The sequence below is a fragment of the Larimichthys crocea genome, unplaced genomic scaffold (genome assembly GCF_000972845.2).
Source record: "Larimichthys crocea isolate SSNF unplaced genomic scaffold, L_crocea_2.0 scaffold52207, whole genome shotgun sequence".
In the NCBI taxonomy this organism is placed as follows: Eukaryota; Metazoa; Chordata; class Actinopteri; family Sciaenidae; genus Larimichthys; species Larimichthys crocea.
Genome location: NW_020856808.1, coordinates 5071 through 16051, shown reverse-complemented (window position 1 = coordinate 16051; position 10981 = coordinate 5071). Strand labels below are relative to the sequence as shown.

The 10981-nt window shown below is 40.5% G+C and overlaps 2 protein-coding genes across 2 annotated transcripts; one reads left to right on the top strand and one right to left on the bottom strand.

The window, feature by feature from the left end:
- The first annotated feature begins 6059 nt into the window (after positions 1 to 6059).
- On the top strand, positions 6060 to 9064 carry LOC104938259 (calcium uniporter regulatory subunit MCUb, mitochondrial). Its single transcript, XM_010754622.3, has 9 exons — positions 6060 to 6261; positions 6714 to 6774; positions 6921 to 7088; positions 7260 to 7364; positions 7500 to 7657; positions 7829 to 7935; positions 8006 to 8102; positions 8518 to 8634; positions 8860 to 9064. The coding sequence occupies exons 1-9, from the start codon at positions 6196 to 6198 to the stop codon at positions 8929 to 8931; spliced, it is 951 nt and encodes a 316-aa protein (XP_010752924.2). The 5' UTR covers positions 6060 to 6195; the 3' UTR covers positions 8932 to 9064.
- A 208-nt stretch (positions 9065 to 9272) lies between these two features.
- On the bottom strand, positions 9273 to 10755 carry LOC113745202 (complement factor I-like). The gene is made up of 5 exons (XM_027276671.1): positions 10623 to 10755; positions 10359 to 10534; positions 10099 to 10200; positions 9862 to 10010; positions 9273 to 9416 (listed from the first exon to the last, which is right to left on the bottom strand). Exons 1-5 carry the CDS (start codon positions 10706 to 10708, stop codon positions 9348 to 9350), a joined length of 582 nt encoding a protein of 193 aa, XP_027132472.1. The 5' UTR covers positions 10709 to 10755; the 3' UTR covers positions 9273 to 9347.
- Between the last annotated feature and the right edge of the window lie 226 nt (positions 10756 to 10981).

The following is a 10981-nucleotide window of genomic DNA, read 5'->3' as shown; positions in this document are numbered from 1 at the left end:
ACATTTTGTCACATTTAGCTAAAACAATGTTTAAAAAAACTGGTTTGAATTTTTGAGAGTCACTTTTTGCACATTTAGACAATATTTGTGAACTTAGAGATATTTTAAATATTTAAATCCAAATGTTAAATGTAAAATCTAAATGCTAACCAAATCTAAATGTTAAATCTAATCTAAATGCTAAATCAAATCTAAATGGTAAATATAAATCTAAATGTAAATAAATCTAAATGTTAATATAAATCTAAATATAAAATGTAAATATAAATGTTAAATATAAAAAATCTAAATGTTGAAGCTAAATGTTAAATATAAATCGTAAATGTTAAATATAATATAATTATAATGTTAATTAAATGTTAATATAATCTAAATAAAATGTTGAGCTAAATGTTAAATATAATCTAAATGTTAATCTAATTAATGTGAAATATAATGTTTAAATATAAATCTAATCTAAATGTTGAAGCTAAAATGTTAAATATAAAAATCTAAATGTTAAATATAAATGATAAATCTAAATGTTTAAATATAAATGTTACTAAAATCATAATCTAAATGTTCAATATAATCATCAAATGTTGACGCTAAATGTTTCGGGTGAAACTAAATATTTCGCTAAATGCAAATTCAAGCCGGAAACCGGAAGTGCCAAATAAAAGCTCGAGGAGGTCAGACCGTTTTATGTGGCAAATACGAATAAAACCCATCTTATCCGGGGAAGGGACTCTTGGACTTGGATATCGTGTAATAATAACTAACACTTTGACTGATCTGTCATTTTCGCGTGTAGGATCGTCCTACACCCGCCCGCCCTTCCCCCCGGTAACTCCACTGTCGGACATACCTCTGTGCAAACATGTGCAATAAATGAGTCAAGTCAAGTGAGCCCCTCGTGGCTGGCCTATAGTGGCTACAGGTCATAAGTCCCGCACCCTCAAAAAGTGACACTAAAAACTCAAAGTACTCTTCAAATAAAGTTTTCCAAACGTGTTTGTTCATCTAGGTAGTTATTATCACGATAATCCAAGTCCAAGAGTCCATTTCCCGGATAAGATGGGTTTTATTGGTTATTTGCCCTATAAACACGCTCTGACCTCCTCGAGCTTTTATTTGGCACTTCCGGTTACGGCATTTGAATTTGCATTTTAGCTAAATATTTAGTTCACCCGAACATTTAGCTTCAAATTTAATTAGATTTATATTAACATTTTAGCTTCAACATTTAGATTTATATTTAACATTTAGCTTCAACATTTAGATTTATAATTTAAATTAATTTAGATTTAACATTTAGATTTATACTTTAAATTTGTTTTAACATTTAATTTAGATTAATAGATACATTTATTTCATTTCATTTATTTTCGATTATTCATTTAGATTAACATTTATTTACATTTTCTATTTTTATTTTAAATTCGATTTATATATTTAACCATTTAGCTTCAACATTTTCGATTTAGTTTATATTTAGCATTTATATTTAACATTTAATTTAACTATTTATATGTAATTTAGATTAATTTAACTTTCCTTCACATTTAGATTTATATTATATTTAACATTTATATTTCATTATATATTAATTTAGATTTAATTTACATTTAGATTAGATTTAACATTTAGCTTCAACATTTAGATTGTAAGAAACATTTTAAATTAGATTAACATTTAGATTTATATTTAATTAAACATTTAGATTTATATTTAACATTTAGATTCAACATTTATGTTAGATTTATTTTATTTATATTTAACATTATTTAGATTTATATTTCAACATTTCATAGCTTATTTAGATTTAACATTTAAGATTTATATTTACATTTATTTAACATTTAGATTTAATTTAGTTATTTAACATTTAGATTTATATTTTAACATTTAGATTTAACATTTAGATTTAGATTTAACATTTAGATTTAGGTTTAGCATTTAGATTTACATTAACATTGGGATTTAAATATTTAAAATATCTCAAGTTCACAAATATGTTCTAAATGTGCAAAAAGGGACTCTCAAAAATTCAAACCAGTTTTTTAAACATTGTTTTTTAGCTAAATGTGACAAAATGCTGCTGTTATTTTCAGAGCGAGACGCTTTACAAACGGCACCCCATAGGCGCTCACATAGAAACCAACACGAGTACCTGGAGACAGGCGGTGACGTGAAATATGTGATGCTGGTCGCAACATGTTGGACGTACTTCCTGCTCTTAATCCTGCATAACTTGAAGCCTTAATATAATGTGAAAACAGGTGAGTTGTAATAAATTCACCCTCAGTACAGTTGTCATGAACGGGGAATTAGCACGAGACCAAAAACGTTTTTGTACCAGTTGTAAACATGTTTATTTTGCTGTGAAGTTGGACATTTGGACATGGGGACTTATGGAGACTGACCACTTCGGGAGCAGCCTCGGTGGACGTTAGAGGAAATGCAGTTTTACAGTTTTTAGCACTTTAGCACTAGAGGACGCCGCTTGGAGACGCAGAGTTGACTGTCTGTCTGTCTGTCTGTCTGTCTGTCTGTCTGTCTGTCTGCTGTCTCCTGGTGTCTGTCTTTGTCTTCTTCTGTCTGTCTTCTCTCTGTCTGTCCTGTCTGTTTCTGTCTGTGCGTTTTGTTTTTTCTGCTCTCTTCTCATAAAAACACTCTTCTTCCTGCTGCGTTCAGGATTCACCTCTGGTGGAGACCGCTGTCCTGTTAGAGTGTGAGATAGAAAACTGAACTGAGGTTGTGTGTGTGTGTGTGTGTGTTGTGTGTGTGGTGTGTGTGTGGGTGGTGTGTGTGTTTTGTGTGTGTGTGTTGTGTGTGTGTGTGTGTGTGTGTGTGTGTGTGTGTGTGTGTGTGTTTGTGTGTGTTGTGGTGTGTGTGTGTGTGTGTGTAAAGGACATATCTGTCAAGTAATGAGGAAACGATGAAACAGCCGCAGCCTCGATACTACATTCAATAAAAACCTCATCTGTGTGTGTGTGTAGTGGGTGTGTGTGTGTGTGTGAGTGTGTGTTGTATTAGGTGCAATTCCCTCCCAGCGACACAAAAGACGTTGTAAGGCTTGATGTGTTAAGTTGTATCCTCCCAAACTGTACTCAAGAGTTGGTACTGTGTGTACTTAAAGTTTACTGTGTGTACTTAAAAGTTATTGTGTGTAGCTTAAGGTACTGTGTGTAATTAAAGGTCCAGTGTGTACTGTTAGGACTAGGTCCAGTGGGTATTTAAGGGCCAGTGTGTACTTAAAGATGTTGTACGTTAAGAGGTGTACTTAAATGTCCAGTGTGTACTTAAAGGTACTGTGTGTACTTAAAGGTCCAGTGTGTACTTAAAGGTCCCAGTGTGTAATTAAGTTACTGTGTGTACTTAAAGTTACTGGGTGTACTTAAGGTCCCCAGTTGTGTACTTAAAGTTACTGTGTGTACTTAAAGTTACTGTGGGTACTTAAAGGTTACTGTGTGTACTTAAAGGTCCGTGGTACTTAAAGTTACTGTGGGTACGTAAAGTAACTGTGTGTACTTAAAGTGACTGTTGGTACTTAAAGGTCCAGTGTGTAGTTAAAGGTCCAGTGTGTACTTAAAGTACGGTGTGTACTTAAGTTACTGTGGGTAACTTAAAGGTCCAGTGTGTACTTAAAATTACTGTGGGTGTACTTAAAGTCCTGTGTACTTAAAGGTCCAGTGTGTAACGTAAAGTTAACTGTGTGTACTTAAAGTTAACTGTGTGTACTTAAAGGTCCCAGTGTGTACTTAAAGTACTGTGTGTACTTAAAGTTACTGTGTGTAAACTATAAAGTTACTGTGTGTACGTAAAGGTCAGTGGTACGTAAAGTTCTGTGTGTAACTTAAAGTAACTGTGTGGTACTTAAAGTTACTGTGTGGTACTTAAAGGTCCAGTGTGTAGTTAAAGGTCCAGTGTTACTTAAGTTACTGTGGGTACGTAAAGGTTGACTGTGTGTAACTTAAAGGTCGCAGTGTGTACGTAAGTTAACTGTGTGTACTAAAGTAACGTGTGTACTTAAAGGTCCAGTGGTGGTTAACTAAAAGTTACTGTGTGTAATTAAAGTTACTGTGTGAGTTAAAGGGCCAGGGTGGTAGTTAAAGGGCCCAGTGTGTAACTTAAAGTTTACTGTGTGTAGTGAAAGGTCCAGTGGTAGTTAAGGTCCAGTGTGTAGTTAAAGGTCCAGTGTGTACTTAAAGAAGTTACTGTGTGTAACTTAAGGTCAGTGGTGTAGTTAAGGTCCATTGTTAGGTCCAGTCCAGTGTTCCTTAAAGGTCCAGTGTGGATCAATTTCTGATTCAATCAACCCGTGTGTACTTTTCCGCGTCTTCTCCTGACCTCCCAATCTTTCAGGTGCGTTTTTACAAGTGTCAGCTACTTATTTTCTGACTTATTAAAACTGATTTTCCATATTTGAAGTTTCCATGTTTTTGCGATGTTGTCCTTTGTTGTCCTCAGAGTCAGTGTGTCCTGTCGGTGTGTCCTCAGGTCAGTGGATGTCTGTCCGGTGTGTCCGCAGGTTCAGTTGCTGTTATTTTCAGAGCGAGACGCCTTACAAACGGCACCCCATAAGCGCCTGTGATGAAGTCTGAGGGGTGATACAGAGTTTCAGTTTTACAGGAACCGAGAGGACTTCTCAGAAACACACAGACCGTGGACCCGGGCAGCCCAGCTAACAAACTGACTGAACATGAGCTAACAGCAGTCCAGAACACACCAATCACCAACGCATGCTTCAGCCCTGTGTGAGCACTGCGTGTTGGACATTAGATATGAAGTCATGTGATGTGATAACAGCTGTAACACTGGAGGACACAGAGTGAACAGAACCACAGGTTGAGCCTCGTAGACAGGATGTTGTTGCTTCGAAACCCGCCACATGTTCCGCTAATACAGGAAACCTGCAACAAACGGCTGCAGCAAGCGTCCACTTCCTGTTTGGTAAGACTGTTCGCTGTAGACTCGAGACTCTGAGGTCAGACGACTCGACAGAAAAGAACAAACATCGATGCACAGTTACATCACAAACATGAGCTACACACACATGGAAAAGGAAACTGCACTTCACAATGTGAACAGTGACAGACATTCACATGTTGATCCAAGACAACTTAACCACGGTTCATGACAATATGTCCACATCCATTACGAAACCACAAACTGAACCTGACTTATGACAAGCTGCAGGATTCACGAGTGAAGCTGCTGTCTGCTGGACTGGACAACAAATAACTGCGGCGGACCGGGACAATAATTCAGGCCGGGAATTTGATACCATCCCAGGCGACGACCACCACCCGATTAACACAGAACACCAGGCGTGAGAAAAGAGAGGAGGGTGTGTTTCTGCCCAGTGTTGCTGCTCAGTGTGTACCTGATACCTGATGAACCGTATCATTCCAGGTTTTTTATTTGTAGTTTTGGACATAGTTCTTATTGTTTACAACGTGGTTTTGCTGCTATTTTGGAGATCAGTCAAGGCCAGACACTTGTTAGCATCCATCCATTTTCTGACTCAGAAGTAAAGCTGCTGACTGCTGACTGGAGACCCTCCGGTCAGCAGTTGTGCAAAGAATATGACTATTAATAAGTCAATGGGGAGGTAAGTCTTTCCTACAGGGTGAAATAAACCTTGAATGCCGCTGACAGCTTTCAGGAGTGTGTTCAGAACTGCGTCTCTGCTCTTTGTAGATGATGTGGCTCCATCGGCTTCATCAGACTGCGACCTTCAGTGCGTACTGGGCTGATTTGCAGCCAGGACGAGGGTCAGCACCTCCAGGCCTGAGGCCATGGTCCTCTGGCTGGGAACAAGTTGCGGAGCGATATTGTGTATACAATCTGATCCAGTTTGAATAAAGCTCTGTGGTTCTGGTTCTGTACAGTAACAGGAAGCACTCCATATATATATATATTATATATATATATATATATTTACATCTTATAAGGATCTTATTATCTATGAGCTATTCATTATCACAAACTGAATATAAAGAGTTTCCGTCACTTCCTCTGTGGACAAAGACTTCCAGTGAAATCTGAGCTGTGAGCGAGTCAGTGAAGGGTTAACGGACCTGCCCCCCTCTTCCTGCCATGAAACCTGTTTTTACTTGCCTCAGACATTTCAGACATTTCTTCAGCCTGCAGCTTTTACGACACTGAGAAGAAGCTTTGAGTCAGTCGGTCTGTCAGGGCGCCGTCGTCATGTTTGCCTCCAGATTTCTGCACAGGTTCAGCTCGTGCTGCTCTCGACCTGCAAGAATCTGCACGGTGAGTCTCCAAACCTGAACAGACAGAAAACTTTGAGACTGCTTTCCTACAACTTCCTGTTACTGCCTCAACTATCAGCCCGTAGCTACTGAAACTACGACGACAGCATCAGTTTTACTGTGGTACTACTATACCTGTACTAGTATACACGAGTGTGTGTGTGTGTGTGTGTTTGATCTGCTGTGACATGCAGATGGACAGCATGTGTGTGTCTCTTTCAGCCTGCATATTGTCTCTGTATGTCCCCCCCCTCCGCTTCATAACCACACCTTTGTCAGACCTTGTTAGACCTTGTCTGAGATGACTCATAGCAGCATTTCCTCTGTGCTCGCCCTGTATGCCAGAACAACAACAGTTGTAGTGTTTGTATTGTTAAATCACTAGAAGGTTGCCGGTTCAAAACCTGTCTGAGAAAACACTGAGTCCGTGTAATCTTTGTTTTTCTCTGGCAGTCCGGCTCTGTTTGGTCGGCTTGTGTTGTTTCCAGTTACAGCAGTCGACCTCCACCCAAAGGTAAACTCCCACTGTGTAACTATGTTCAGCTGTACTCGAGTATTTGTTCAGATTACATTACTTCTGATCAAAAACTAGCGAGTCGACAACTTTAAAATATTGTTGCATATTGTACCAGACTAACAAAATGCAACACTCTCTTTCAGACGTGTCTGTCCATCATCGCCTCGGACGCCCGGTCCTCTCTCTGCGGCTCCCTGCAGGTCAACAGTGTCATTTCACTCTGACGCCCATGCTGACCACGGTCGGTGACCTGCTGCGTGACATCACAGCCAAGGATCCCGCGGTCCACACCGCCAGCCTGCTCGACGGAGGTGACACACAAACACACTGTAGCATGTGGTGATGTCTTCACTTCCACCCTCTCTCCGGAAATGTCCACAAATGTTATCATCTTCTAAAATGTCCCACACACACACACACACACACACACACACACACACACACACACAGATTAACAAACTGAACTTTACTTTCTTCCTCAGATGGACAGAGAATCTCTTCATGCACCTTCATGGAAACTGTTTTAAATAAAGATTTTCAACTGGTCATCAATGACGTCACACATAACGTTGCTGCTCTTGGACAAGGTACAACCTGTGTGTGTGTGTGTGTGTGTGTGTGTGTGTGTGTGTGTAAAGAATATTGTAAGCTTAGCTTAGCATGTGAAGACACGTGTGTTCTTCAGTGTGTGCGACTTAAAGGAACATTTCTGCGTCCGTCAGGTTCGTCTCACGAGCACGCCTTGGGTCTGGACGATATGAAGTACGTGGTCCACCTTCTTCACTCGGCTCTGACTCTTCCTCAGCAGCAGCACATCAAACACACCGAGCTGATGATCAGACAGGAGCAGCTGAAAAAGCAGCTGGAGCCGCTGGAGACGGTACAACACATCAGATACCACTAAAACACATTTAAAGCTCAAAGCGGTCCTCACAAACAGGACTATTGTTAGCAGCACATGTTGAGAGATCCCCTGCATGCAGAATTGAGATGTTTGTGCATTTAGCTTTGACTGAACCCTTTAAACTGCAGCAGTGCTGTGTTTCTTTAGGTGAGAATCAAGATGGTGCAGGAGGCGGAGACTAGAGCATCAGTACTGGGGTGGGCGGGGGTCGCCTACCTGTCACTGCAGGGAGGATTCCTGGCTTACCTCACCTGGTAATGAACACACACACATGCACAGCTCAAACACACACTCAGGTGTCCTGTAATCATGTTCTTGTGGCAGGTATGTGTTTGCCTGGGACGTCATGGAACCAGTCACCTACTTCATCACCTACAGCACGAGCATGCTCTTCTTTGCCTACTACATCCTCACCAAACAGGTCGGAACCCGTTTTTATCTTTGTGATGAGCACGTTGTGTTCTCTGATCTACAGATGTGATGATGTGCAAAACAGAAGGTCACGGCCTTCTTTATCGTACTTTACGTTTCACTCTTAGACCCTGGAGCAGGCCTGCTCCCTCCTTTAATATCATGCACTTGTAGAAAAGTTCCAATGTTCTTTTGTTGTCACTGTCGAACTGTTTTCAGATGCGTTGCTGCCATCGAATATCTAAGTATGGAGTTTAGACATTTCGCACATCATCACACAGAAAGACAACGGTCGTATGGTTGTTTTAGATTGCACTGTTGTATATATGTAACTGCATCTCTTCCATGCAAACATATTTTCACTTGCGTATTGTTTTATTATTCTATGCTCATTTAAAATATTTTAAAATGTGTTTTGTGTGCAGGATTTCATTTGTCCGAATGTGAGGGACCGTCAATTCCTTCACTTCTTCCACCAGAGAGCATCTCGGCAGAAGTTCAACGTTGAAATGTACAACGAGCTCAAAGAGGAGCTGGCAAAGGTGATGAACGCATACAAAGACTGAGCCCTGAGGTTTCAGGTTTAGGAAAGGAAACAAGGAACACATTCACCGTTAACACTTTATTCATCCAAGCGGCGTTTGATTTAAAATGACAGATTAGAAAGAAAGAGCTGTCACCAGACTTCTGTGATTATTTGGAGGCTCACGCCTGAAATAATGAAAGTGTGTGTGTGTGTGTGTATGTGTGTGTGTGTGTGTACGCAGGTGGAGAACGATCTGAGGAGGCTGAGGAGTGCCATTCAGCGGCCGGTGGATCAGGCTCAGAGAGCCACCTGAGAGTCTGATTCAGAATTCTTTGACATTAAATGTCTTTAACTTTTTGCACCTTTTTGTATGTTTGGTTTTGGTCTAAATCTGCCTTCATGAAAAACGCTGTGGAATAAAAATACATTTTCCAAGTTCTGTTCTCTATGCCTTGAAGTATTTGTGTAGTTTTTTAAAAAGTGTGTTATATGGGCGTCGTTTAGCTCAGTTGGTAGAGCGTCCGCCCCGTGTACGAAGGCTCGGTCCATATCAAATAAAGCTTGATGACTTCCCTGCAGTTAGCGTTTCTATTAAGGCACTAGCTGTACTGTAGAAACAGGGTTTTTTTCTTTTTGGTCACATAAACAGGAAAATATATCTTATTGAATTTTATTGGACACAAAGTGGTATTCTGATACAGATACATTCAGTAAACAGACTCTGCCTCATCAGGAGTTGAACTTGGTGACTGCAGGCCACCCTGTATGAAGTCTGATCCACTCAAAATAATGAGCCACCTGTCGGAGAGAGAGGATAAATAGGAATATAATAATAAGAATAATATTAACATGGTTCATGATTGTTTGTCTGTTCAGTCTACATGTGTTTTGTGGACATAAAGCTCGCTTACAACCGAGTCCCCTGTGGGATCCTGTGTTACTGAAGGGGTACAGGGTACCAGGTTGCTACGAGTACAACCAAGGTGACAGCTGTGTCAAATGTGTTCTTAGTGGGTGTTGGACTCCAACACCAAGGTTGCCCTTCTGCTCCAGCTGAGGAGGTTTGAGCATTTGATTATGAAGCCTTCTGGTCTAGAGTTGTTCCTGACACTGGAAAGAGACCCCGGGGCAGCTCATGTTGCAACACTCTGTGTAGGAGGACATCTGAAACGTGCTGCTGAACCTGCTGCCAACTCGACCCGTGTGTATATATGCATTTTCTTCTTGTATAAATATATTTTACCTGTGTATAAACTCCAGGGAATCCTGGCTCACCACACTTCTTTCCCCAGCTGACAATTCCCCACAGGTATGAAATACCAACTTCATCCTCACAAACCAGAGGACCACCACTGTCCCCCTGACAGGAGTCCACGAGACCATCCAGATCACCTGAACACACACACACACACACACACAGATTAACACATGTACAGTGATGATTCGTTTATCCCTCGTTAACCACATGGACACCACCCACCTGCACACATCATGCCTGGTTTGAAGCGATCTTCATAGAACGTCTGACAGCCTTCGATGAGGGATACGTTGGCCCAGAGCAACACCTGAGCTGATCTGCCATCTATAAACATAGTCATCAATATTCAAAGACTGATAACACACATATCTCATCCTCCTCCATACCAGACATCATTTACAGTTGTGTTACTCTCTTGTTGTTGCTCAAAACAACTACTTTTAAGCGCGCGGTGACATAAAGGTCGCTGGTAATGCACATACCTGCAGTTCGTCCCCATCCAGAGATGCTGCAGGTGTGGTTTGGTTTAAAAAGGTGGGTGGACCAGGGAACACAGATGGCGCTAATGGCTGGGTTCTCCTCAAAACACTTTTCCTCGAACGGAAGCTTCTCCAGCTCCACCAGAGCGATGTCGTTCTCATAGGTGCTGGCGTTATACCTGAAGGGAATTGTTCACGTTTGTGTGTAAAGAGTGAACAAAGAATAGATAGATAGATAGATAGATAGATAGATAGATAGATAGATACCTGGGGTGGATGTGAATTTCTGCAACAGGAACAATGTCAGTTGTGGTCTGTGATCTAAACTTCTTCCAAAGAGAAAACTTCACCATGAACGCAGAAGGTTTTGGCCTGGTAAAGAGAATAAAGAGAGACTATTACTCTATAGACGTATAGTATTATTGCCCCAAAAAGTACCACCAATGTGATACAAAACAAATACCCTAACAAGTACCCTAAACAAATACCCTAAACAAATTACCAACGTCTGAACAAGTACTCGAAACAAATACCCTAAACAAGTACTCTAAACAAGTACTCTAAACTAATACCCCAACCAGGTACCCTAAACAAATACCCCAACAAGAACCCTAAACTAATACCCT